The sequence below is a fragment of the Anguilla rostrata genome, chromosome 7, assembly GCF_018555375.3.
Source record: "Anguilla rostrata isolate EN2019 chromosome 7, ASM1855537v3, whole genome shotgun sequence".
Taxonomy (NCBI): Eukaryota; Metazoa; Chordata; class Actinopteri; order Anguilliformes; family Anguillidae; genus Anguilla; species Anguilla rostrata.
Window position 1 is genome coordinate 19,679,216 of NC_057939.1, and position 27,404 is coordinate 19,706,619.

The 27,404-nt window shown below is 40.0% G+C and overlaps 4 protein-coding genes across 9 annotated transcripts; 2 read left to right on the plus strand and 2 right to left on the minus strand.

Moving 5' to 3' along the window:
• Positions 1–165: 165 nt before the first annotated feature.
• On the minus strand, positions 166–4,795 carry plin2 (perilipin 2). The gene is made up of 8 exons (XM_064343517.1): positions 4,634–4,795; positions 4,368–4,414; positions 3,957–4,152; positions 3,267–3,349; positions 2,580–2,865; positions 1,963–2,147; positions 1,419–1,535; positions 166–1,028 (listed from the first exon to the last, which is right to left on the minus strand). Exons 2-8 carry the CDS (start codon positions 4,410–4,412, stop codon positions 645–647), a joined length of 1,296 nt encoding a protein of 431 aa, XP_064199587.1. The 5' UTR covers positions 4,413–4,414; positions 4,634–4,795; the 3' UTR covers positions 166–644.
• A 1,541-nt stretch (positions 4,796–6,336) lies between these two features.
• On the plus strand, positions 6,337–13,164 carry LOC135259301 (stabilizer of axonemal microtubules 1-like). Of its 3 annotated transcripts, none has more exons than XM_064343514.1 (4): positions 6,337–8,648; positions 9,132–9,283; positions 10,136–10,338; positions 10,697–13,164. In XM_064343514.1, the coding sequence occupies exons 1-4, from the start codon at positions 8,541–8,543 to the stop codon at positions 11,698–11,700; spliced, it is 1,467 nt and encodes a 488-aa protein (XP_064199584.1). In that variant the 5' UTR covers positions 6,337–8,540; the 3' UTR covers positions 11,701–13,164. The 3 variants fall into 3 exon arrangements, with proteins under 3 accessions (XP_064199584.1, XP_064199586.1, XP_064199585.1); XM_064343516.1 differs by having other exon boundaries at positions 10,136–10,227; XM_064343515.1 differs by having other exon boundaries at positions 6,338–8,648; positions 9,104–9,283.
• Positions 12,562–20,425, minus strand: larp7 (La ribonucleoprotein 7, transcriptional regulator). Of its 3 annotated transcripts, none has more exons than XM_064343512.1 (13): positions 20,065–20,425; positions 19,348–19,563; positions 18,941–19,041; positions 18,689–18,772; positions 18,402–18,566; positions 18,215–18,320; positions 17,288–17,614; positions 16,799–16,949; positions 16,402–16,541; positions 16,060–16,181; positions 15,803–15,962; positions 15,417–15,508; positions 12,562–13,310 (listed from the first exon to the last, which is right to left on the minus strand). In XM_064343512.1, the coding sequence occupies exons 2-13, from the start codon at positions 19,553–19,555 to the stop codon at positions 13,233–13,235; spliced, it is 1,734 nt and encodes a 577-aa protein (XP_064199582.1). In that variant the 5' UTR covers positions 19,556–19,563; positions 20,065–20,425; the 3' UTR covers positions 12,562–13,232. The 3 variants fall into 3 exon arrangements, with proteins under 3 accessions (XP_064199582.1, XP_064199580.1, XP_064199583.1); XM_064343510.1 differs by having other exon boundaries at positions 16,799–16,952; positions 20,065–20,424; XM_064343513.1 differs by lacking the exon at positions 12,562–13,310 and having other exon boundaries at positions 15,775–15,962; positions 16,799–16,952.
• Positions 20,426–21,081: 656 nt separating this feature from the next.
• On the plus strand, positions 21,082–26,751 carry LOC135259305 (cingulin-like). Of its 2 annotated transcripts, XM_064343523.1 has the most exons (12): positions 21,082–22,495; positions 23,160–23,181; positions 23,304–23,380; positions 23,464–23,541; positions 23,766–23,926; positions 24,251–24,383; positions 24,521–24,598; positions 24,743–24,915; positions 25,293–25,425; positions 25,553–25,630; positions 25,753–25,925; positions 26,341–26,751. In XM_064343523.1, the coding sequence occupies exons 5-12, from the start codon at positions 23,883–23,885 to the stop codon at positions 26,615–26,617; spliced, it is 1,089 nt and encodes a 362-aa protein (XP_064199593.1). In that variant the 5' UTR covers positions 21,082–22,495; positions 23,160–23,181; positions 23,304–23,380; positions 23,464–23,541; positions 23,766–23,882; the 3' UTR covers positions 26,618–26,751. The 2 variants fall into 2 exon arrangements, with proteins under 2 accessions (XP_064199593.1, XP_064199592.1); XM_064343522.1 differs by lacking the exons at positions 21,082–22,495; positions 23,160–23,181; positions 23,304–23,380; positions 23,464–23,541; positions 23,766–23,926 and having other exon boundaries at positions 24,120–24,383.
• The last annotated feature ends 653 nt before the right edge of the window (positions 26,752–27,404 follow it).

Genomic DNA, 27,404 nt, shown 5'->3' on the forward strand with positions numbered 1-27,404 from the left:
ATTGAGCTAATTAAAGAGTTAAGAGCAGAAGTATCCCTTGTTTTGCACCCCTGCTTTACTTAATGTAAAAAATTCTCATGCTGCAGAACCCCAAAAGCAATACAAAAGAACAAGCCCAGTCCATCCACAAACCAAGAGTCAAGTTAAATCACTCAGGACAAAAGGTTAAATATTTGGTTGTTTATTATTATAATCCTTGTACAAAATTGTGCAATACAAAGTCAATATATAAAGTAGCCGATACAAGAAAGCATGTTATGGATTATGGTAAGGCACTTAGTGGCAATCTTCACACGCCTTTCATAGATTCAGTCCAATCACTAAGACATGAAAGTGTTACACAAACCACCACAGAGGCAGCCAGGATTACATAGGTAACATTTCAGATCAATGTCAAAGCAGACCTGCACAATGTCTGCATGTGCAGAAAGCAAGTAAGTACACATTATGTCACAACTTGATTAACTTTAAAGAGTAAAAGGAATGCTTTGTTTTGTCAATACTGTACCCTGCACTGGCCCCAACATAGTCACTGGATTTCACAGCATTTAAGCACAACCCCAAGTATTAATGAGGCCCATGGACCCGGATTAGTTCTGAACCTGGAGGGTTACTGAGGGTTATTATTGAGGGTAGTTCAGTGGCTACATAACTCTCTCTGGGGAAGGGGATTTCTCTTGTGTGTTAGATGCAGAACTGTGGGGGGGTGGGGCCAGCCTGGGGTAAAACGGACCTACCAGCCAATTGAGCGGTATGTTGTTGACCAGGTAGTCCATGACTCCGTCCAAAGAGTCTTTCATTTTCCCCAGCTGCGACTTGCTGCTTGTCAGCATGCCATCCGAGAGGTCCTTGAAGGCAGAGGCTTTGTTGAAGTTGCTGTAGATGTCTGAGGCAGACTGGGCCGCAGATTGTGCCTGTTCCTGGATGTTTTGGGGGACGCCCTGGAGGCTGGACACCAGGGTCAGGCAGGTGGTCTGCAGCTGGTGGGTGAGCCTGCGGGCGATGGCCAAGGTGCGCGACTCAATTTGCTGTGAACAGGAGACACGGATGAGTCAAGATTTTCAGTAGAGTAATTTCCCTCAAAAGAAGTTCTTCCAACCTCAGCTAAAGGTCAACTTTGACTATACTGCACTCAATTGAAATATGATGCCCATGGTATCAAGTACTCGGATGCTGTCAAATTCCAACCCACATTCTGTAAACACTGAACTTGGAATTGGCCTTTACTGCCAGCCATGATTCTTCTAAATTTACAGATAAAAAGCCTGGGCTGTTAAAAGGACCTGCTTGTGTTGGACTGGTGACCTGCTGAGCTAGACTTGTACAGTATGGTTTGGAATGTTTAATAGTGCATGCAAGTATCCATACCGATTACATGTTTTTGCAATTTAAAAAAAACAAACAAAACACAACATTACCATGGCTTCAGTGGCTTCTTCCTCTTGGTGTCCTTCATTCTTCCACTGAACCCAAGAATTTAGCTTCTCATGCATTTTCTGATTGACACCGTCTATGTTCTTTCTTGCATATTCAATCTAAGGGGAACAATACAACAAATGAGGGCCCTAGAATACAGAAGAATGTTCAACAGTCTTCTTATAAATGTAAACACTTGTTAAAAAAACACCTGTGGCTTGGATTACTGAAAGCATTGCTACCTTTACTAAAGTATTTCAGGAACAAATTTGTAAAAATGCTAAGTTTCCAGAAGTGTTCCTAACAATACTTTAATCAAAATGCCTTACTACACAATGCAAAATAATGTTTTGGAACAAGTGTTTCCCTTAAGCACACATTTCCTCAATTTAGAACCAATGAAAGCAAACTCAATCTTGTGCTTCTGAAAAACGTATGACTTGTATGACTGTCAAAGCAGTAAGAAATGATTCGAGATTTTGGCGTTACACTGTTCCCCTGTGCAATTCAACCCATATGGCTCGGTACAGCTGTGCTCTGACCTACCAGATCTACAGTGTGGTGAAGTTCAGAGATGGACTCCTGGCTTCTCTGCTTTGCATCTCGAACCTTGGCCACAGCCTGACTGTAGGCCCTCTTCCGAAGCTTGGAGGACAGTGACCCCAGGCGCACGTAATAGCTGGGCTTTCCGGTGGCAACATCAAACCCTTTCACAGCTTTCACCTCCACCTCTGCAGGAGGAAAATAAGAAGGGGAAATGCAAGGGTTTGCGTGAGTACTGCCATCCATAAAATCTCAGTCATCAAGAAAAGCTGGCTAGTGCAACAGCACAGTGCTGCTTGCTAGTGCAACAGCGTAGTGCTGCTTGATACCAACAAAAAGAGGGCGTCTACAAAAAAAGTAAATCTCTACAAACATCCTCATTTTAACATGCCTGTTACCTGTTAAACAGCAAATAGGCAAGAGTTCTGCACCTACTGAATGCTCTCTTCCAATTAATCTCATTAGCAATAAACGCCTGCACTCTGTGTTTTATATTAGCGGACACAGAATTAAACAAATACTCGTGACTGGATACCGAGCCGATTAATGCAATGGCATTTTAATTCCCCACAAACACTCTGAATTAAAACCCCACAGTTTTTCCAGCTGGTCTGACTCACCAAGCTCCTCCTTGGTCAGAGGCAGGTACTGATCCACCAGTGTTTCGGACGTGCTCAGCGCGGTGTCCACCCCGGTGCTCACCAGCTGCACCATGCGGCTGCCCATCACGGTGTTGACCCCTTCATTGACCGCAGCCCTGGTCATCTCCACGCTGTCCTGCACCGCCCCTCTGGTCTTGTCGACAACCCCGATGATGGTGTGGGACACTGTGTCCTTGGCTCCGCTCACTTTGGTGGTCACGGCTTCTTTTGCTCCCGTCACCGCGTCCTTGGCGCTCGCAACAATCTAACACAGAGAGAGAGAACACTGAACCTATGTGTCCACAGCCACGGGTTTACATCAGAAGCCATATGCTGTCGTTCATACCTTTATACAGGAGTAACATTTTATTAACTCATCCATACAGGATAACAGTGAAAAATATTTATAGCTGCACAGTGGTGGTTGTAAACTGTCACGTGAACAAGCACGTTTTTGAAAAGTTTAAAAAAGGCATGCGATGCGTCATAAGTACAGGAGTGGGATTTGGAGGTCATGCAGAAATAGGTCAATGTTTTTATGTCACCTCTCCCTGTTTGGCAGCAGATGCTTAGGCAAGCATGGTCGCGGGCTATGATTAAATATATGCCACTGTGTTAAGCAATGGAATGCAATGTGATAAATTAGGCCATCAGGCTACTCCACACCTGCTCTGATGGCTGGTGGAGGATTGGCAAGGTCTTCTCAATCTTATCCAACCCTTTGCATGCAAGGTCATTTGCCATGGCAACTGTCAAGAGACAAAACAAACATTAAAAAAACAGTTAATGTTTTATGTAGACCAAGTAATAACATTGAAAAACCCTGAATGAATATTCAGCTAGCATTACATCCACTATAATAATTTTTAAGGCAGGTGCCTTTGGAAAAGAATAATATGTAATATGTAATAATGTTTCAGTTTAAAAGGAAATTAGGAAACAAGCAGCCATTTACAATATTTACAATATTTTGCTGACAGCTCAGAGGCTAATAAAATTGATACTGCTTGTGTATGGCCACATGACAGCTCCTCAGTAGGAAATAACCTTTGTGCAACAAAGTCCAGCACTTCCTGTAATTGCAACCACTACTATCAGCTTCATTCCAGTCAGACTACAGCTTTTTCAACCTCTGCACTACATCAAAAAACATTTCTTACGAAATACAATGCACAAACAGTGGCTATACACTTGGTAATACCTAACACCAACAGGACATAGAATCATGAATACTTTCATTCTACCATACATACCCCAGTGTATAATCCAAGGATTTAGCTAATATTTAGTTAAAAAAAAAACAAAACAAAAAACAGTTATACAAGACTTCAACTTTAACAGAGCATAAAGTCTTACTTTGAGGCTCCAGCTTGCCAATGATGGGCATTGCACTGGTCAGAGCCACTGACGAGATAGTCTTCACACCCATCTCAGCCACCTCACACACAGACCTAATGTAGGGGTGGCTATCCTTGGTGTTAGTGTACACATTACACACCATGTCATAAGTACTGCTGACCAGGGGAAGGTTGGCCACTCTGGTCACCACACTCTGGAAGAAAACAAAATGACAATGTAACAAGTTTGTACGTGGTAGTTACCACCAGAACGAAAATAAAATACATTTTAAAAATAGAAAAAATAAAAAAGGTTTCGAGGGTATTCTAGGACATTCTTCCAAGCTTTCAAGAAAGTAAACTGGTAGTAGCTCGCACATTAAAAATTCAACACACAACACACAAAATATAACTGGCACATCAAACGCACCTGATCGGAGACTTCCATAACTTCCATAACTTCCATAGTTTCCATTGCTAAAAGAAAATGTTTCAGTGTCAGTACCAAACAAGGAAACAAAAACACGTCATACTAGCTACAGTATACAAAATACGTCAGTCTCATAGTACACAATTCTGAGAAGTTATAGGAAACAATTTTGTTAACGTTAGCTCCACATGACTACCACAGTGCGAGGAAAGAAAATATAACCACGGTTCTTTATAACAATGGTTTAAAGAAAACCAATTACTCACCAATTCAGCAATCAACGATCTCTGTGTTAGCAAAGTAAAATGATCTTGTTAGTTATATAGCCCACAATACGCGTCCTTAACTCGTAGGTCTTCTGATTCCTATGCGCAATCATTGCTGTATTTATAAAAACCGAGCTCCTAATTTCTCGCGAGAGATTGTTCAGGTCTTGACGTAAAACAGAAACCTGGACGCAAGAGAATTTGGAGCAAAGGTCACAGTAGAGGGAATTTCCTTGTTCTTACGACAGACGTTGCTAGCAAAGTGAGTGACGTAGCTTTAATTTCATCTATGTATTCTGGGTTGTCCTAGTGAACGCACATTTAAATGATCATACATGAAACAAATGTATAAATTGTTACACATCTGTACAAACAGTTCTCTCATATTTGGTACAACTGGTCTACAACAGACTAGTTTCAATTTCCAACTGTGAGTAATAAATTCACATGATTCAAGGAGGTTGCTCAGTGACTCATTTCCCTTTAGCCAAGAGAGAGTGCCAGAACAATCTAGGTGAAAGAGCTGAACATGTTAATTTTCACGTACAACTGTTGCTTCAGCTTATGACCATCACATCACTTTTCCCCAAACCTAAGACTGATTTTAAACAAAATCTTTTGAGTTGTCGGATGAAACCCATCCCACAAAAAGTCATGTTTTTATGGTCTAGACAGCTTTTCAGGCATAACAGTAAGTTGATTAGGCCTACTATTGCTGTCTTCATCCTCACTGTTACTGCTATTTTAATTAGCCATTATCAATCATCATCATCATCATCATCATCATCATCATCATCATCATCATCTTAATTATCACCAGTGCAATGAAAGCCAAAGTAAGACTGGACATTCACCTAGGTACTTAATTACTTCTTGTAATAAGTACAAGAGCAGCTGTGTTTGAAAACCTATATGCTATCTGACTCCATTGTCAAAGTCTCATTGACAATTAGAGACTAGTGGTAGATTGTGCTATGACAGTATGCCCTTATTTGGTAATTTTTTTTGACAGCGTAGTAACCTCCATAAGTGTGAACAAGCTGTCATTAAGCACTTGACTATGACAAAACTTCTAGAGCAAAGCATTCTAAATATTTGCTACTCATCAATATTTCTAGTACAGTACTTGGTACTACATTATGTAATATTTTCCAATAGTCTAGCTACATCAACAGTGCCAGATATAGACTTGCTCTGACTGAAGTAATTTTATTCTTCAATAATCAGTTGCAAAGCAGTAATATAATGTGGTAATCACTAAGGGTGCAAATTGAATCAGTCAATGAAGATGTCGTCACAGTCCACATGGATTGACCACGTTGTGCTGGACTATGATCACTATCATCCGATGTGCTCAGGGAAATTTTAATTACCAATGTGAGCCATAAATGAAATGTGCTGATGATTCAAAGTACAATATAACATGCAATTAAGGGCTGATGTTGCATTCATTTACACAACGCGTAACCTATTTCTTTTAAAAGGCTTAAGGAATACTTTAATCTCGGTGTAATGGGAAATGTAAAGTATATGGTGAGAGTAAAGTTCAAACAAGCCAAACTGCAATAAATAAATAAATACATAAAATAAGTAAATCAGTTTTTACGACAAAAAACTTATTTTAATGAGAAATATTCCTGACCAGTACAGTACATTCACATATATTTCAATAGTATCATCTTTAAAATACTTAATGGAACCTTGTTTTCACAGGTAAGTTCAAAAACATTCTTTTCAAAAATATGCTTCAAAATATATATAATATATAATTATATTCATACATGACCAATGTTGCAGAAGTCCTGCAGTCACTCTGATGAAGGAATGGGAAGTTGAAATTTAAGATGGAATTGGGTGAAGATACAAAAGGCCCTGTTGAGGATCGAAAGTATTCAGAATTGGTGTGTTTCCAGTAAAACTGTCTCAAGAGCAAGGGTTGGAACATAAGGTTTTTCGGAAGGCCAGAGAATATAAACAACAGAGAGTTCACAGGGTTGACTGAGGGGCACAGTGTATTAGGAGACAGTTTGTAATCAGGCTGAGGATGGTTCATAAAACTGAACGATATGTTCAGCCCCTGCTTTGGGGAAAAACATACAAATCTTTTAGTGTTACAAAGAGAAACAAAACCAATCAATCAATCAAATAATCAACCAATCAATCAGCAAGTCAGTCTATCAACCAATCAATTCATTACAACTTCCATAAAATTAACGAGTTATTTTGAGGTGACCTAGATAATAGAAGTACAAGAATGGTGGTTTGGTGGATAATTATCATGTGCTCTCTCAATACTGAGTCTTAATAAAAAATGGGAGACTATGTATAAAAAGGGTTGTAACTCCTGCAAGGATCACCAGCTATAGATGACCCTAAAATTAAATCTAACAGCAAATTATATTATAATATTATATTAATTTTATTTAAAATCAAATGTGTTGGAGTACAGAGCCAAAACAACAAAAATTGTGTTACCGTCCCAATAATTTTGCATCAAACCATATATGCAAATTAAATGTAAACTATATGGGTCAGGCCGCATTTTCAAGACAAAGGCCAAGGTCTTTTTATACAGTTTCATTCTTGCTGGACATAGATGGCAAAGTAGACTGACACACACTTTATAAAATGTTAGACATTTCGCAATCCTCCTTCATATCAATGTTTACTCTTTTTCGCAATCATATTCTGGAGCTTCATCACGCTCGTCTTCTGGTCTTTTATTGGCTGTACTTTGGCATGATAATAGCAGCAGTCACATGTCCTCATTTAACCTCAGTCACTCGTCATAGTTGCGGTCAATGAACAGTGGTTCAGTGGTTGCAGCACACGAACGCACTCACTTAGGAAGAAAGCTGGAGTCAGAGAGAGAGAGAGAGAGCAATGATAGAGGAATGGAGGTATGTGAGAGATACATACTGTATGTAACATCCTGCCGTCACCACAAATATACTATGCTTTTCCTCCACGGGGGCGGGGCCAACTATAGCAGGCGTTTGGAGCTGTCCGTGGTCCTGCTGGGAGAGATTATGTAGCCTAAAGATTATTTTCTCAAACATAGCTCTGACTGGCCAGTTTGCCTTAAGTCTCAGGTTTCAGCCCAAGTCAATTTATGGGCATGTCAAAGGGTTGTAGGGTGTTTCACATTAGCAAGATACCACCACAGCTGACAAAAAATCACAGCGCGATGGTTCTTTAATTATTACATGAATACATCAATGCTTATTCCAGATCTTCACCTTGATGTAGCTACATTCACTGAATCAATTTTCTGAGGGCTTGATATTACTGGTTTGGACCGCCAAACACTGGGCGCTCTAGGACTCGGCAAGCACAGCATTGGCAGATGGATAGTGCTGTGTGGGTGCAGATGGCTTCTCTGGCCTACGGAGGAAAGATAACTCTTTCCGCCCCGTTTCAACTGTCGGCTTCACATTTATTATGCAAATCACTATATTACTATACTTACTATACAAATCATAGACTCAGAATCCAAACGATTTAGCCTACCATTCTACGTTAAAATTCAATAAAATCAATAAAACTAGTTGCATAATTTCCCAATCAAATTGGGGTGGATTAATCCGTGGTTGTTCATAGATGATTTACGTTGCTTCATATTTTCATAGGATTAGCCTATTATCTCTCTCCCCCGCAAATCCGTTTTTTATATGAAAGGCTTGAAATCTCCCCTTAGATCAAAAGCCTTTAACGTCCATCCTCCTAATGGCAGTAAAGCGCCTGTTCTCATCCACAGCCCTTCATGCCTCTGATCTCTAGAGTGGGTGAGTGAGTAATCCGGTGGTATTTTTAGCTATTTTCTCCCCCCCCCCCACTGCCGACTCCATTTGTTCACTACTCTCGTCTGTTTTTGAATTATTGAAACACTGTCGTTTCAACGAGTAAAATGCAAGTGTGTGAAAGCGAATTTCATCTAAAAGATGCTGGCCTACAGAACGCGCACATCATTGCAGTCTATGTGAGAAGCATTTTCTGGATAATCTTTTTCGATGAGGTAAGACCCTGCATTTTCCGATTTAAGAGAGTACTTGTAAAAATTGTTGTCACATAAAGATTACATCAGATTGTTTGTCAAAAGCGAAAGGGGCTTTTGTTTCTCCAACATATCCTCAAATATGTTAGTAGTGCTATAGGCCTACTGTATTTAGGGGAGTCTCAATCTGTAAACTGTTAATTTCGGAAACGGAACTGGAGCAGGCTATGCATGCAGTGCATACATTGATACGGTATATTCCCTGTTAGTGTTCAGACAAAACAACAGCTTCAGGATAAATATTCTAACTATAAATACCACATTACGCACGTTCATGTGTGTAATAAAGGGGCGTTCTATCTATAGTACTGTAAGCATCGCAGTCTGCAGAAGACCAATCCCCGTTACAAAATTTGGGTAGCGCTCTGTTTGAAATTGACATTCAACTAGGAATTATATTAAGTTTTTCTTTGCAGACACCAACACTTCATTCATATGCCGCAGTCAGCAGAGCTAAGTGCCGACTCTGGTCGCATGGTCACGGAGTATCAGGCCAGGTTCCTCGGCCACAGCTCTACAGCCGCGCAGAAGTTGGAAAAAGCTCCAGAGAACTGCCGGCGTCCGGAAGTGAAGATGACTGGCATGACAGCATTCAGGTGAGACCTACCTGTGGCCTTACCGCACATGGTCCCCTATTTGTCACCACTAACTTCATGACTTCTATGAATTGAGGAATTATGTGGCCCAAATGGCTATTATCTCATGAATACTGTTTTTGTAACCATAAAAAATGGTTTATTACACATTAATTCCATTCCTTATGTGGTATGGCATGTTTTCTCGAATAAAAATGTGTATATTGACACTGTTTTCATGGTGTTTGTACTGTTAACCTACTTGCTAAACTGACAAGACCTTTGCATTTTTTGTCTGATAATATTCTCTTGTTCTTAAAGGCTTGGCTATTTTAAACAAGAAAGGAAAATGTTTTCAAACCAAATACAGTTTGTTTCTGTCTGATAATTGTTTGCCATTCTCCTCCGTTGCCATGCCTACAACTAAAGTGACCTTGCCTTTGTAGAACAATTGATCCTGGTGGATAAAGTGGGCCTTTGATTATGAGAAACACGATATTTATAAGTAATTGTTATAGACATTACTTTTGATGGTAGGTACAAGGTCATGTAGAAGTACCTTTAACATGCTCAATGCAACATGCAGAGCCACGTTCTGCACTGTGAACTTGGACAAAAATAGGAAAATCTGCTCGTATTATAGCTGTTTGACTTTTGCAAATATAAAGCCTTGCTCTACTTCCATGTACAATTCTGTATTGTCAGCACTAGAAAAAAGTAGTTTGATTCTTAATAATGAATTAACTGAATCATTTGACTGAATCGTTCCCCTTATCGATCAAATCATTTGACTCATTTCAGAAGGTTAGTTTAACCTTCAGTTTTCAAACCCAATACTGAAACAATCCAGTAAAAAGTTAAAATGCATTTTAGGTCAGATATCATGCCGCATGATGTGACAAGGAGGGTCCCAAAGATCGCTGAGGCTCACCATGTCCCACCTGAGGGGGCTGTGAAGCATACCAGTACGTATGTGCATGACTATAAAGCATACTCCATCCAGCAGAATACAGTGACCAAGACCATAGAGTACAGTCCCCCATCTGCTAAGATGGACGTTCGGTCCACATACAAAGGTATGCTTTCCTTCATAGCTACAATGATAATTAATTATTAAGAACAGTTCCCATGTATGGTTTATAAGCCATCTTGAACCAAGCCTCACTTCTGAGTTGTGAATAATGAAACAAGTGAATAGAGCTGCACTTACATTGAGGAACAGTTGTATTGTAAAATGGCTTTTAACAAATTTCTATACATACAGTACTAATATTACTTCTACTACTATTCGTGATAAAATAATATGGCACCCAGGTTAGTTTTATATTTTGTAGCACTTTATCGGGGTGCCTGTCTAGTTGGTCAGATTTAGAATGGTCATCTAGGCAAATGACAATTCTAAAAGTGAAGCTAACTGAATTTTTGTTACTGTAGAGGAGTTTCAATCAAGGGCCACTCCATTTCAGCGGCCTGTCAGGACCAACAGCGACCTGAAGCTGAGCCACAAGTCCCACATGACCGTCCCGTACCAGGAGCACTGCTGCTCCAAGGCTGCTCCCGCTGCCGGTAAGAGCTGGAAAGTCACTCCCGCTGGGGAAAAGGCCCTGCCTTTCGAGAGCACGACCAGCTACAAGCTGCATTATATCTGCCACCCACCACAGCCTAAACGGCTCATCCAGCGGCTCGTGTACAAGCCCAGCAGCAGCCCCTTAAACTGCGTCACCACTTACAGACATGACTACAGCTGTCTGCAGGTAGAAGTGGTCAAGCCAGTCAGATCCAAAGCCACTTGGGAGAGTAACCCCACGCTCTGCCAGGGGTGTACCAAACTGTGGGACAAGTGTAAGACCTGGCCACTAAGGCTGACTTGTGGGCAGAGAACCGGTGACTCCTCTCCCAAGGATGAAGTGGAGTTCATCTCCACCACTCATGCTGACTTTGTGGTGCAGCAGGGCCATCCACTGCCATCTACACACACCCCTAAGCAGGCCTGGACCACGGACAAGGTGTCCTTAGAGGCCCCCTCCGCCAAGGGGGAAAAGCGCCGGTTCTGGGAGACCAAGAAAGTTCTCCCAATAACACAGCTGAAGGAGCCAGACAAACTTGTGGAGGTCTTGACGAACACCATCACCTGTCCATCCCAGGACATGCCAAAGACCCTGGTACTCCCACTTAGCTTTCAGTCCCGGAACTGCTCCGTGCCCGGCAACATGGCCTCTACTGCCAGTGACATTACCAAGGAGACCCAGCCCTGCTCTGAAAGAGGGTACAGGCTTGCCCGGGGTGAAGGAAACAAACTCCAGCACACACCGTCAGCAAGGGAGAGCAGTGCAGTCCGGACAGCTGAAACCAACAGCCGTAAACCTAAATGCAGTCATGGCCCCAAGACGCCAACTGTCCATTCAGCTGCCCTTACCAGACGCAAGAGGGCAAACTAGACTATTGGTAAAGGTACTGGTAAAATTGAGATTTTCGCTTGAATTGTAAAGTAAAAATATTTAATATTCAGTTCTTCTATAGCCAATTATGTATTGTCCAGGCACACTCTTGGCTGAGTTTGCAGTTACTCTGGTGCTCAGGATGAAAAGGTTTTGCTGTACATGCTTTCAGGATGCCAAAGTTTTTCTTAACATTAAAATTTATTTACTGTGCAAATGGAAAGCAATATATAAATAAATGTGCTTAATTTCCTTCTTTTTTTTAACAAAAAAACACTGCATTTTAAATATTACTTGTATGGAAAATTAATCGTTTCATTTAAGAAGAGAATTTGTTATAGCTCATGTAAAAGTTTTGTAACCAATCTTATGCTACATACTGTTTTTTGTATTCAAGACATTACTGGATTGTTTTATTCCATAATTAAATACAAAACAATGTGCTGACGGTGCTGCAGAAATTCCAAGCATAATTTACAAGCCAAATGGTTTAATTTTCCCTTCATGTAAAATCATCTAACAAAAGACTAAATTAACACCAGTATTACCGTCTCAAAGGTAAAAAAAAAAAATAAATAGCTCCTCAATTTGATGCTCTACATATTTAAGTACTATATGAGACAGGTGTGTGGGCGACTTAAAATTGGCAAGACTTATACTATATTTATGGTTGCTTAGTAAGAACAGGTCCATTGGTTACATATTGTACATGACAACTTAGGAGGGACATTCTAAGATATTGACCTTAGAAGGAAAGCTTCCAACCGAAAAGTTGACTATAGGTTGGGCATTTAATACAAAAGCTTGAACACGCCCCACAGAAATGCAAACCAAATGTCCAGGAACTCACCAGTCATCACATTCATTCAACACGGCGTTTTATTTACCAAAAAATACTGAAATTCATGAACTCTGTAAATGAGGTAACCGGGGCCAGAAAAACAAAAGAATGGCACATTCTGCCATATTTACATTATATACACATCTTCATACATGGCAAAATTTTGTTGATCTTGTTCTAGTTTCCACAAACATAGGAAACAAATTTAAACTAAAACACAAGCTTTTAATAAAACTCAACTCATAAAAACCTTGCTGAAACCAGTTCAATGTGAATTTGTGTGTGCATCGTTTTACAAAACACTCTAAGGTACAAATTTACCATAATATTCTGGTTATAATTTTTCAACCATGGTGTACTTGCTGTATTAATATACAGAATTCCCTTCTATTCAATATATAATATCATCCTGCAAATCGCACTTGTAAACCTGGAAACAAAGCAAATGGCATGTAACAAGTCTGTGCCACTCTCATCACAAAGGTCAAAATAAAAATGCATCAAACTCAAGACGAGTCATGTCAATGTAAAAGCAACATATTCAAGAAACCTTGCCACGTTAGGCCCCAGTCACATTATTCAAGATTGTCTGAAAATAGTAAAAAAAAAAAAAAGAAGAAAAATGACGCTGACTCAAACTGTCCTGCACACCGGTGTGGGAGTCATCAGCTGGAGACGATGTTCAGGAAGTTCAGTCTTCCAGGAAGCGGATGTGCTTACTGGCCTCCTTTGCTTGGGCTGTGATTATTTTCTCTGCCTTCGCAATCAACTGTGAAATTAATCAGATGATAAAAATCTGTCTGTTAGATGAAGACAGAGCCACCATTTTACTTTGTTAGTGTACATCAGTATAACTAATTGTCCATATGCACCTAGTCTTCCCTTTGTTTTGAAAGCGCTGTTGAGGTGTGACAGTCATTTATGACTTTATACACAGACCTTACTACTTAACCCCTTTGCGCAGATGCCAAATCTGGCCAATCCTAGCCCAGGTAGTGTTCTGTTATGGCTTCACAACTCCAGATGTGAGCATCACAGAGATGTGGAAAAAGGTTTAAATGAAGGAAGACAGTTGTACCATTTACAATACTAACAATTACAATACAAATACTTTCTCCCTAAATTATGAATATACACTAAAGTGCCACAAATACAATCTTGGAGAAAATTCAAAAAAGGAAGCTGTTCTATGGTTTGAAATAAAATACTCACAAGATCACAAGTAAAACACATGTCCTGGATCATAAAGTACTTGACCAAAAAAAGTACTTGAGTGTGCAAAATCTGAGGGTGATATGGCGAACTACTAAAGATCTATGTCGCAAAAGGTAAGCAGTGTACCATGGTGTCCCTTAGTGTCTCCAAATCTATCCAAAATTACTAAATTGTGCATTGCTGTCCATCATAACATAATCATATATTTCACTACAAATCAACTGTTTTGACTCATGAAGCTCACTTTTGGATCATGTTCAAGCATAGCACATGACTGAGCCACCTATGAACTCTTACACTACAGTATGTGAAACAGCTGCATTAGAGAATAGCGCAAAGCTCTTGAAAGACACAAGTGTCTTTCTGAGGGGCATGCATTCTAAAAAAGCAGACCACTATAAGCCACTATGCTACCACTGCCTAGGGTACGCTAACAATGCGCTACACTGACAACTACTGGATTGCTCCTGATACAAATGTGCTGAGCACCATTACCAGAGGCTAACAGTTGTCTCTTAAGACCAATGCAAACATAACAATATCAAAAAATATAACACAATGTAAATTATTGTAATGTTACAAGCAGCAATGTGTACATCTTCACCATGTTCGTATGTATCTTCGCTAGACTTCATTCTGCTCCCTCCTGTTCTGACCCACTCCCCAAATTTATGTCAGCATGGTGAGAGTTTGCTAGTAAAATTTTCCAAAAACCAAAGTAAAAAAACAATGACACCTCGATGAGTGTTTGTATAATACTGTGTAACGTTACAGTTGACTGCAAAAGCTACAACTGATGCCGCTGCATGGGGGCAACCATGGCATGTCTCAATCATTATTTATTTCAAATGAGACATGCCATACACTGTTTGTAATCTTATACTGTCCTCTACTGGATAAAAGAGTTATCGATCAAGCCAAACTAACTGAAAAGAGTTACAACAGCGATAAAACAAGAGGGCGTTTGCACGTGGCCGATGTAAATGCCTACTCCTGCCTTCTATTTGCGTCTTATTTGAACAGATTGTTCAAGACAATAAATGAATCTTGAAAGGGACATCTTTATGTGTAAAACCAGTGGTAAGATTGGATATTTATTCCATATTTAGTCACAGACATTGACAGTAGAGTGACGTGGCATAACTCAGCAAGCAGCATTTTCCCACTACAGTATTGGCATACCTTTGGGCTATTATTATTGGCATACCTTTGGCTTTATCTTGTTGCTATGACAGAATTAGAATTTTTGGTGGGTAAAGAATCTTTCTATGAACTCCCAGATACACACTATTGTCCAGTGTGTCACACTAGTTGCAGAAGAGACTGGGCAGGAAGTGCTTGTTCAATGGACACAAGAATGGACAATTAGAAACTCCGTATTTGGTGTAGTTGTCATGCATGTCTATTAATAAAGCTAGAAAACAGTTTGCTGTTTCAACTCAGTTTGGTTGCATCTGAGTTCAGCAATCACAGGACACCAATGCCCAGGCCAATAGGGAGCTTGCGTGAAGGGGTTAAATGTACTTTGTTTTAGCCAAGAAAAGACTTTCTCCTTAGGTTTAAATTTTAATTTTTGCTCCTTACCTTTACAAATTTGTCTTAACACATTTGAAATTCATGAAATACAAATAACAACCGACCAACCAACCAGTTAGCTTACCTTTTCTGTGCCTCTTTTTTTGTCCCTCGGACGATTAAGTTTAGCTTGCCGGTCCACCAAAATCTTCTGCCAGTATCTTTGTTCATTGTCACCTTTTAATAAAGCAAAATACAACTTTTAAATAGAAGAAACATAGAAGTAATTTATTCTTCAAAAAAACACTACACTACTTCTGTACTAATGGACTTTCAGAAACAGCACAAACACAAACTGTCATTTTTAACACAATAACATGCAAAGAAAATAAAAGGTAATTGCCTTTGATGTTGCCACCAGTATATTCTGAGGGAATAAGAAACATTAAGTCTGATGGCTGAAACAAATGAGCAGGCATGTGAAATCTCATCTCAGGACCCACCACGTTCTAGTCCCAGCATGCATCTCACCAGAGAGGATCTCCAGTCTCCAGTTGTGCCTCCTCTGGATCTCGGAGCGAGCCGTGATCACTGCCTTGGCATCTTCGGGGGTTTTGAAACGGACGTGCCCCTCCGCATCCCCCTCCAGAATGTCTACGTACACGACAGCAGACACCTCCGACAGGGCATCCTGCGCAAGCCATACAAATTTAATGGCAGCATTGCCAACAGTGTTAACTCTAGTGATTAAAATTGACTAAAACAATTAAAGGGTCGAAACAAGGTACCTTGATACACTTCCTTCCTGGTAGTGGCTGGCTGTGCGTGATCTTCACGATGACGCCGCTCTCAAACTGGGGGCCGAGGGACGCCTCTTTGTCGCACACACGCTCCTGTTTATTGTTCATGTCTTCGGAGCACAAACACAAGGAGAAGCAGAATGCACGTTGAAGGTCAAATACTTCCATAACCTACGCAGCCATGGAAGAATTTCAGACCTTTTCAATGAAAGATTTAATGAATAAAAACCACTTGAATACCTTTCCTGCTCCTTTTTAGCACATCCATCATCTCCTGTATATGTATCTTGTTACATTCAATTTTTTCCAAGGGCAGTGAGTCATACTTACCGGCAGTCTGTTTGCTCTCCATGGTGGAGCCAAGCTCCATTTCTCCATTACCCTTCTGGCTGACCATGGACTTCTTGAGAGTGGCCATGCTACGTTTCTGCAGCGTTACGTACTCCCGCTTCAAGTCCAGCCAGTCTTTCCTTCCACACAGAGCAGGAGAGCAGGAGCAGAGACAGAAGGAATATTATGTCAACATTTACTACAGAAAAATAACACGCTTTCAAAAAGAAGCTCTCAATCTCAGGGATTAGGAGGGCGCATGCAACTGAAATTTTAGAACAGCATAAAGCACTATTTTTGTTTTTTTTACAAATAAGCAGCCTGTTGTAGTCAGGACTTCATACAATGACTGTCACAGGTGGACTATTTTATCAAGAGATGAGCAGAGGAGGCTTACTTGGAAAGAACGCGGAGGGGAATGACCTCTTCGCCAATCTTGGGTCGCTCCTTGTGCTTCTTCTTCCTCTTCCTCTTGGCCTTCAACAGAGAGTCCTCCTTCTTCCCGTCCTCTTCATCTTCCTCTTTCTCCTTCTCACCCTCAGCAGAATCTACTGCAAAGCAAAGGGAATGACTCTAACAGTCTGCTGAGCACAGTGCATCTCACTGAGATGTTACTGTCCCATTCACTGAAGCTTCCACCTCTATATTTGCAGCCTCTCTCATTATGATTTTCCCACACTACGTGCTTATGTACAGCATTGAAAAACCACACAGCAGCATTTAGACTGACAAAAGTTATTTATCAGTTAGTAACCAGCCCAGTTCCCCACCACTATACTACACTGCAGCCAAGTTTTAAAATACATAAACATAAAATATATATTCTGCATTGGGCACAATAAACTATTAAAAACGATAGCCTTGAATATGTAAACCTCGACTCTACCTTTGACCTCATTTTCGGCCTCCTCGCTTTCCTTGGGGTCCTCCTCTACCTCGGCCATCTTCTTCATCTTGGCGGGCGTCTCGCCCTGCGTGTCGGCCCTGGACCCCTCTACGCTCTGAGACCGCCTCCTCTTCTTCTCCCGCTTGGCTGGGTCCTTCGGTGCATCCTGGCCCTCAGACTCCGGGCCCTCCGCTGCGCGTTTCCTCTTCCTGTCGGAGGGCTCCGTCTCCTCCACGGCTTCCTGCTCTTTGGTCTCGGGCACTGGCTGAGTGGTGCTCTCCTTCCGACCAGCACGAGACTTCTTCCTCTTCTTCTTCTTCTTCTCTTCTGCTCAGAGAGTGTGTGTAACGTATGATGCAAAAGGGGCACAAAACAGTATACATAATGCTTAAATACATATTTGCATGCTGCGTACATTTTATTCTATAATAACATAAGTTATTTATGACTTTTATCATTACTTTTTTAAAATATCTTTTTATTTAAGAAAAAGGTGTACAACAGCCAGCACCATTATAAAAGTAGGACAAAATATTCTACATCCCACATCCCTTCCCTTTCCCTGTACATACACACATACACACACCTACAAACACAGTCATACACACAAATTCATGCGCACAGGTCACGTATAACAAACACATGCACACTTACTCACAAACAAACAAAAAATAAGCAGTGACAGAGTTAGAATTAATGCGAACGTAGTTAGCCAATGGCAGAGGTAAGGGCTTAGTTTATACATAATGTGAGGTCTGTTTGCTCTCAGGGGGAAAAAAAGAAGACTTTTTCCATTTGTGATTGTGACATGCATGTGTTCTAAGGACATCCACTCCCATCAACACTCCTGTATGAGGGAAGAGCATGCAGGTCGCCGGGGTACTCCAATGGGAGAGCCCGTTACAGCGGCCGCTGCAGCACACCCACCGAGAGGGGTGTCCTCCGGGCCTGGGAGGGCAACGGGCTTGTTCTTCTTGGTCTTGGGGAAGATGCCCGGCTTCCGGGGAGCATCTTCGGGAGGGTTATTCAGCATCTAACGGAGAGCAAAATAAATGAACACTGACAGAGATAAATAACCACCCAAAAAGACCATAAATCAACGGCACAAAAATACCTCAGTGGCTTTCTGCGCATGTTCCTCCGTCTCAAACTCGATGAAGGCGAATCCCTTTGGCTGTCCAGTGGACTTGTATCTCGGGACGCTGATGTAAACTACGGTCCCGCACTTGCCGAACACCCGCTCTATCCAGCTGTGTGTCACATTCTTGGGCAGCAGTTCCTGGAAAAGAATGAAAAAAGTGGACACCACGGTCTGGGCTTCAACTCTAATTATGTAAAGAATAAATCACACGTGTAAGTTAGAGGCTTCATGAGAACTACTGCAGGAACGTGCACTGTTACCACGTAGACGGTGCGCTCGTCCACATTTTTTGGCTCCTCTCCTAGTGGATGCTGTCGTCTTATTTTTGTTCCCTCAAGGTTCACCTGGAATCACAAGAATTAATTGCTTTCACTCTCAAAACACCATTACACTTCCAAACCTTGGCCAGCAACAATCGTCTTGAAATTATTTTGGAGTGTTTTACTTGACAAAAAAAACATGCTATGAACAAACTGTTCAGCACAGAGAAAAAAATAAAATAAACTCCTTACCTCGACTACACTTGAGTTTTTAAGGGCCCTTGCAATCAACTTGACATCAGTCGTCATCTTTTTCATTCGATTGAAGGTGGCTAACACAGAAATATCTACATCTACAGAGCAGAAATAGATGCAGTTCACTCATTAGTAATGAACACAAAAAGGATAAAAACTCAAATGGTTTCTTAAGAATGTAGCTATTCAAACCATGAAAGCACCAGTTTTAGGGGAAAAGGGCGCCATGTATTTCTTAGAACCTCTGTCGTTGCAAGCAAGGGCAAACATGTGCAGATCAAAAATGACATCTCCATAATCATAACAGTTGGAGAACATTATTTCAGAGACTGAAGCATGAAATGACTCCACCATCCCATTCTTATGTGCTACAAAGACACTATCTGGAAAAATTATACACTTACAACCATCTCTTGATTGCTCAACAAGCTGTCTCAGGAACCTGTCCTTGTGGAGGTTGACATCCCCAAACCAGAATTCCACCTGCTTCTTCACATCTGCCAGCAGCTGTTTCACCCGTGACCTCTTCTTCTTCTCACTCTCCTTCTTCTTTTCGCTGGCCTCCTTCGCAGAAGCATCACCTCCCGTAGGTTTCTTCTCGGTGTTAATCATGTTCACACCTGTGGCACAATAAACCCATCGTATTTAATCACGCCTTCCAAAGAAATTCAACCAAGAGGTTGACCATAACCATTTTGCTGATGTAATACAGATCCATTTTGTGACGCTAAAAAGTCTAAATAATTAGTGCCACCGTTGTAGTAATCAATTCAAAAAAAAAATCCCACGACGAAAACAATGTGGTAAGGTAACAAAGTGATTTTGCGACAGAATTAGCAAGGCAAGATAACTAGCTACTGCCACGTCTGCAGTAGTGCAAGACACTTGATAGTTTCTAGATATAATATTAAAATAACTTCAGCGAAGTAGCTTCGGCGTGAAGTTCAGATTGGTATGGTAATATCAGATATGTTAGTTATGTCGCCTAGGTCAGCGAACCGTCAAGCTATCGAAGTCCACAAACAGTTAGCTATAGCTAAGTAACTCACGTTAGCTAAATATAAAAATCTTCAACATTTAACTATAACACATAACGTAACATTCATATGCTCAACGTTTACCTTGTTATTTGAAGCAAACGGACAGACTGATGGCCCTGGCAGCTAGTTGGCTAGATTCATTGAAAGCCAGAACTGTGTATCAACCCACATTGGGCTTAACGTAGATCTTTCGTAGGGACTAAGGAAACTCAAGAGATTCGGTTTCTTCACGTCGGAGGGGCTTTTCTAAAATAAATACACGTAGAATACAACAGAACTACTTATTTCAAACAAGAAAGCATATTCCACATTCTGTTCTTGACAGTACAAGAAATAAGACTCTATAAAATGCAATCAAAGAGAAAGTTGCACTTTTCGAGTTCAGGAATATTCCTCGGACACCTGTCCTTTGTCGCTTACTGATGACGTCTCACCCGAAGGCCGACCTTTTTGCGGGAAACACGAATATTTAAAATGAGCTTTGGTTATAGGCTATTAAGCAAGTGGCTGTTCGTCCTCTCTGTGGTCGTCTGTCGCCCAAGACGGAAAATCGAAAATGTATTTTATGTAACATAGAAAAATACATATACAGACTTTAAGGTTATTGGGGACTTACATCCTACTCCGGACTTTCTAACTTTAATATTTTCCATAAACTCAAAGGGTTACATTTTGTACCAAAATGAGACGCTAATTGCATGAAACAATACATTTATTGATAAAGAGTAATCACGTATTCAAGCAGAAGATTTTAATCAATTCTGAAGAACTTAACGTGAAAAAAATTATCTTGGTAATATTTATATCATGGTTAAGAAAGAAGACACTTGCACACATGCAAATCAAGACGCTATCATGATAGTTAAATTGTATATGATTATTTTTGCACCAGCATAATGCTGAATACCCAAACCAGAGTAGAACTCCCACTAAGTAACTATAGCCGCGTTTCCACCAAAAGTACCCTACTTTTCAAGGAACTAAAAGGTTCCTTCAGCCCATGTTGTACTCTATTTTTCCACTGTAGGCATTTCTTTTGTAAAAAATGTCAAGCAGGAGCCTACATTATTTGTGTCAGTATGGTTACTGTCTTTCAAGATCAGCACCACAGAGAGCAGTGCTAGCCAAGTGGCTAATGGAATACTGACTACAGAGTATATGGTTGTCTAGGCAACCAAGGAAGCAGTAGGCCTTTTGAAAAATACATGAATTGAAACATACTTTCTGTATTCTGTATTCCTTTTGCAATTTAGCTTAGCTGCCTTCACTGTTAAACATTTGAAAAGACACAAAGCTAGTATTTGTAATTATTGTGGCCTACCAATATTAACTAATTAAAATGATATTCAACAAAATACAGCTACAACAGCCATGAGACCTGACATCACAAGGCAGAAATCAGCTAGAATTCTAAAAGCCATAAAAATATTATGTTTTAAAAGTTCTGTGTATTATGACATCACAAGTGTCACTACATGCAACTCTGCAGTTCAATTATTCACCATTGCTATTCTTAACGCAAGCTGACAGATTGTATTGGTTACGTTACTGATTTAATGTATTAATTTACTTCACTCTTTTCAAAAATTGTTACTAAATATATACGTATTGTAGCACGTAAGTATGCCACCCAACGTGTTTTCGCGTTGGTGGCTGTTTATTTTCCCTCTTTTCCTTTTTTTTTTCTTTTTCCTCACAAATTCAGCATTTTCCAATGTTGGTAAGTACAGGGGTGCATTTGTTTAATTTGAATGTAAAACTGCTTGTCCTGGTTATTTGTCTGAACTGTGTAGTGTGCCAACTTTTGGTTTCTAGGAAGTACTGTGGTTTAACAGATGGGTTTCTTCTATGTTATTAATCAGCATTGAAATATGAATTTCTTGTATAGCCTGAAAGAACTGCCAGATATTAACACCGAACAAGAAACTAATGCTGAAATTATTCCATGTGATGCTACTTATGCTAGATATCAAGAAATGATTAGCCTAATAGACAATTAATTATGGGAAATTGTTTGTGTATCAAGATATAGGATACATGGACCTTATGGACCTTTAGCTGACTGTATTAGAAAAGTTCATTATTATCACAGACTTCCAATTGATTTATTTGATTTGTTCATCTTTGCATTCACGGTGATATAGCGGTAATGAATATCAGTATAGTGACTCAATTATTATTATTATTATTATTATTATAAAGAAATACAGTTACCTATAGCCATCTTTCCATATTGGTTCAATAAATGTACCTTCCAACCAGCTTAATAATAACAAGCTTTATGTTGTATGTATGGGTGAAATATCCTGGCCTACATATCAATTTCCCAAAAGGGAATGTAAAGTACATTGTTTTTCCAGCATTTATAGACAAAGAAAAGGTGCTGATCACTGAATTGTGATTTCAGTAATATTTCATCTGTAATCAATACGATTCTTTCCTTTGCCCAGTGCTGAATTCCCTGACAATCCCTACCTTCTCCAAAGAGGTATTTCTTTGGCTGTCTGACAAGGTAATTTATACTACTTTCTGAAGGCTTCATTATTCTTTACGGCATGGTGATATTTGATGCATTAATATGAGCAAAAAGCAATTGTTAATTGTGCATTCATACCATGTTACCATTTTATGAGATTTTAATTAGATAAGGTGGGATTTCTTGACTGAGAAACTATAGTAATGAAGGGGATAAGTGTATTTTAACTGATGGAGACTGACCTATTGTGTGCCACACTGAGGCATTATAAAGTCATTGAAGTTGATTCAGTTTGATGGACAAAGGAAAAAATACTGCCGTAATAAGATGTGTACAAGTTGACCCAGTTGAAGTGCAGTCCTCTGACCTGGGAAGGTTTTGTGAATCTTGTTCAGCTCATCACCCAGCTCCCAGAGGGTCGGAGAGCGGGCCCAAACTGGGAAGAGATTAATATACTTCTGCTGAACGTAGCATGGGTGTTGATAGTGTGGAGGACAGCACTGACGGTAAGCTTGTTTCACTATGTTTGCTGTCTGCAAATAGTCTCAGAGCTCTTCTCTGTGATGGCACGATCAAAACTTGTCAGGTTGTTGAGCAAATCTTCACCAGTGCCTTTGCATGCAATGAAGGTGTTGTCATTGACTATGTTTTTTACTATTGATTATTTTTTCCTCTCTATTCTCCTGCTTGTTGTCCCCAGGTTAAAAGCAGGATACACCAATGTAAGTTTAAACAATTCATTGAGCACATTGGTATATTTCATCTTAGGTGACTGATTACTTGTGTTCCAGCCCTCTTGTTTCAGTGTAACATTTCTTCCTACTCTGGTTTTCAATTTGTTTAGGGACAAAGAAAAAAGTGGAACGACTGTCTGCAGAAAGAAATACTGCTCTTAACAAGATCTCGGACCTGAATAAAAAAGTAAGTTTCGGAAACCCCTTTACTGTATATGTTGGTTTGGGCATACCTTCAACTAACCTTTTTCTTATGCTTGTCAATTTCAGAAAGAGGACATTGAAGACCATCTGAAGAGGATTAAAAGAACTGTGACCACCATAATAACTGACAACAAGCTTCTTAAGGTAAAGTGAGAACATTGTGAACACTGCCAAAAATGTACAATTGTGCGAGACCAAAATATTTATCTGAAATATCTTGAACTGTCTGCATGTAATTCATGGCTGAATTGTGATTGGCAAGAGAAAAAAGAAATATCAATAATAAAATTAACAACAATAATAATATTAACAATAATAGCAATAATAATTATGGGCATTTCTATTTACACAATTTCTTTTTCAAAAAGGCTTCTTGCAAGGCCTATGAAGTTACAACTCTGAAATCGGCTAAGGTGAACCGCAGACTAAAACTGAAGGTGAAAAACTTAGAAAAAGAGGCAGAAATAATCAACAACACGCTGAAGATGACTGCCAAACTGCTTCAGCGGAGGGAGAGCAGTCTACAGCAGTAAGTTTGAAGCTTAGGGAATATTTAAGGTGACAGCGAAAACAATCAAGTTCAGGGCAACGGTTTTATAATGATTTTAGTTGCAAAGACATTGGTAAATACATGAGAAATACATTGGTAGATACATGTAAGGAATGAAATTAGTTATAACTGTATCTTTGTACTGTAATTTTTTTTCTAACTTTTTGGTGAGTGAGACATTTAGTTATGGGACATAATACATATATTTCAGAAGTACAGCAGTTGTGATCAGAAAACAATGAGTTGTGCAGTCAAGGTCTTAACACCCCATGGTCTCAGTCTCCAGTGGTCTCTGTCTCTCAGGAAACTGGCTCAGGAGAAGATCTTTCACCAGGACACAGAGACTAACTTGAACTCCAAGCTTAAGGCCTTTCAACAGGACATGATTCAAATCAACATGGAGCGAGAAAAGACAGAAAATTCACACAAGATCCAGGTGAATAAGTCCGGCTAATTCAATGTGTACTTCCCCTGTTACATAAATCACATCTCTTTTTATGGTCTTTTTATGCATACTGTGTAGGTTTTGGGAAAAATTGTAATCATTTAGTTTCCTTTGCTTGTCCAATTTAGATCAAGGAACTCGAAGAACAGTCCTCAGACATGGAAAGACTGCTTAACGCCGCCAAATTGGAAAGTGAAAAGCTGAGGGTAAGAAGCTGAAATGGGCCTTTGGCCCAAGCGCCAGCATTGTCAATAATGCTTTGATTACATGATGTTCATGTGAGTCCTGACTGAAAGTCAAGTGTTTGCCATGAAGAAATTCCTACATTTGCATTTTCATATTTAAAACAGGAATCTTGCAAGGCCTTCCAAGTACAGACCACAACCTCAACTGAGGAGATGATTCGGCTAAAGACAAGTCTAGACCAGGACCGTAAAACTCATCAAGATGAGATTAGCGCCCTCAAGAACAAACTGGAGATGATCACCAGCCTGGCCCAAGAGAAGGAGACCACTTTACAGCAGTAAATACTGAGCAAACTGTCATGTGAAAACTGGGCTTTAAAGTGATTAGCATAAAAATCAAGTCCATGCTAATGGTGTTCTTATAATTTTATTTGTAAAGATATTGATTAAAACAACTGATGCCCAATCTCCTAGAAAATGTATCTGATAAATACAGTCTTAACTCCTCTAGATTAAGGCAAGCAGCATTCCAGAAACTCCGTCTTTTTAATAAAAATTCATATTTTTTCCCAAAACTACGAGGAGGATATCTTTAGTTTTGGGACAAAATCAAGACATTTAAAAAGTACAGCAGTTGTGATCAGAAAATAATGAGCCTTGCAGTCAAGGTCTTAATGCCCCATGGTCTCTGCCTCCTGTGGTCTCTGTCTCTCAGGAAACTGGACCAGGAGCAGACCCTTCACCAAGAAACAGAAAATAAATTAAGCTCCAAGATTAAGGCTTTGGAGCTGGACATAATGGAAATGAGCATGGAGCGGGAAAAGATAGGAGATTCACACAAGTCTGAGGTGACCAAGTCCGGCTAATGCTACTGTAGTACTTCTGTCACTCTTGCCTAATGTTTTGGATTTCTTGTAATAAAACAGATTTTGGACGAACTGTAATCATTGTGTTCCCCTTTACTGTCCAATTTAGATCAAGGAACTCCTAGAACATTTGGTGAACAGAGATAAATTGGTTTACACAACCCAATTAGAAAAAGAAGAGCTGAAGGTAAGAAGCTGTGCCAACATTGTCAATGATGCTGCACTGTTATCATCTGTCATGACTGAAAGAATAAATAAAATGCTCAGCATGCATCAATCTCTGTTTACACAATTTCACATTCAAAAAAGGAGTCTTGCAAGGCTTTCGAAGCAATGACAACAAATTTGGCTGAGGAGATGATGGGGCTGAAGTCGAGCATCCAGCAGGAGCGAAAAGCACACCAAGATGAGATGAACACGCTCCGGAACAAGCTTGACATGATGTCCATCCAGATGCAGGAGACGGAGACCACTTTCCAGCAGTGAGTTTCAAGCAAAAATGTCATGAGGAAGTAGGAATAAAAATCACTCTTCATTAGAGAACGTAGGTCAGTTTTGATGAGCATCAGCTTGTTGCACACTCAAATGTGCCCTTCCCATGATTTTGGTGAGTTAGCAATTTTAGCTGCAGTAACAGTTTAAAGAAATCTCAGAATTTTTTTCTTCTGAGATTCATCTGAGCATCTGTGCCAAATTTCTACCTCCAGTTATTACAGTAGTTGCAAACAGCAACAACTGGTCGGAGACCTTATGCAAATACAATGCCATGGCGGAAGAAATCTTGTCTCATCAAAGCATGTACATGATACAGTATTTGAAGGAAACATGAATTATGGGCTAAAATAATGAGTTGTGCAGTACAAGTTGTACTGAATCCCAAGGATTCTTATGTTACAGGAAACTGGTTGAAGAGGAGGCCAGAACAGCCCAAACAAATTTGAAATTTGCAGAGTATAGAGAGGAGATTAAGACGGTCACCAAAGAGCGCCAGCGTTATCTGAAGAATGAAGTGAGCCAATTTTCCAGAACTAATAATAATGATAGAATAGTGTTATTTCATATTCTAGTGTCCTCAGTAGCAGTTTATTTAGGTTTAACAATTTCAAGCAGCTTTCTTTTTAGGGATTTTCACGAACATAGTGTACTATACATATCTAACATAAAAAGTCTGTAGACTTAATTACTAATTACAGCAAATGTATTTCCCCGGTGTTTCATTGTGAGAGCTAATTAACAGGAGATATACTGCAAATCTCTCATCCAGGCATAACCACTACATTATGCAAGTGCTTAAGTTTATATTCCGTATTCATCTTCATGGATTTTGTTCAAACTTACATTCAATCAGTCAGATCCTGAAAAATTATTCAAATTCATCAAGGGAAGTTCAGTGTTGAAACTCTTTTGTTTTTATTGCAGATACAACTCTATCAACGCAGAGCAGAGGATAATCTGGTAAGACTAACACAATCACATTTTTAAGAGCAGGTTTGCAATTTAATGTATCTGACCACAGCTGAATGCTAATTCCTCTCCCTTTGCCTCCAGATGGCTTACCGTGACAGTGCCCAAAAGCTGACCAGGGAAAGGCAAAAGACGGGCAACCTACAGAGGAGGTGGGTTTAGTCACCACAGAATTCTTTAGAAACGAGTTTGTGACAAATGCTGAGACGAAAACTGACAATGGATGAATTATTAAATTAGTGAGAAGCTGGTTATCGCCATTGACAGGATGGTCCTCAACTCTAAACTCAAACTTGGTTTATACTTTTTGCTGAGCTAAATGGCTAAAGGTTCGTGTAGGGTAGACTTGAGGTCATCTGAATGCCTGTGCTTTTATTGGTTCTCAGGCTGGATGAGCTGAATGAAAAGCTGTCTCAGACATCTCAGGCACCCTCTTATGGGAAAGGTGAGTTCTGGGCCCGACTGAGTAGCTCATCCTGCTAAGATGCTGGGTTCCA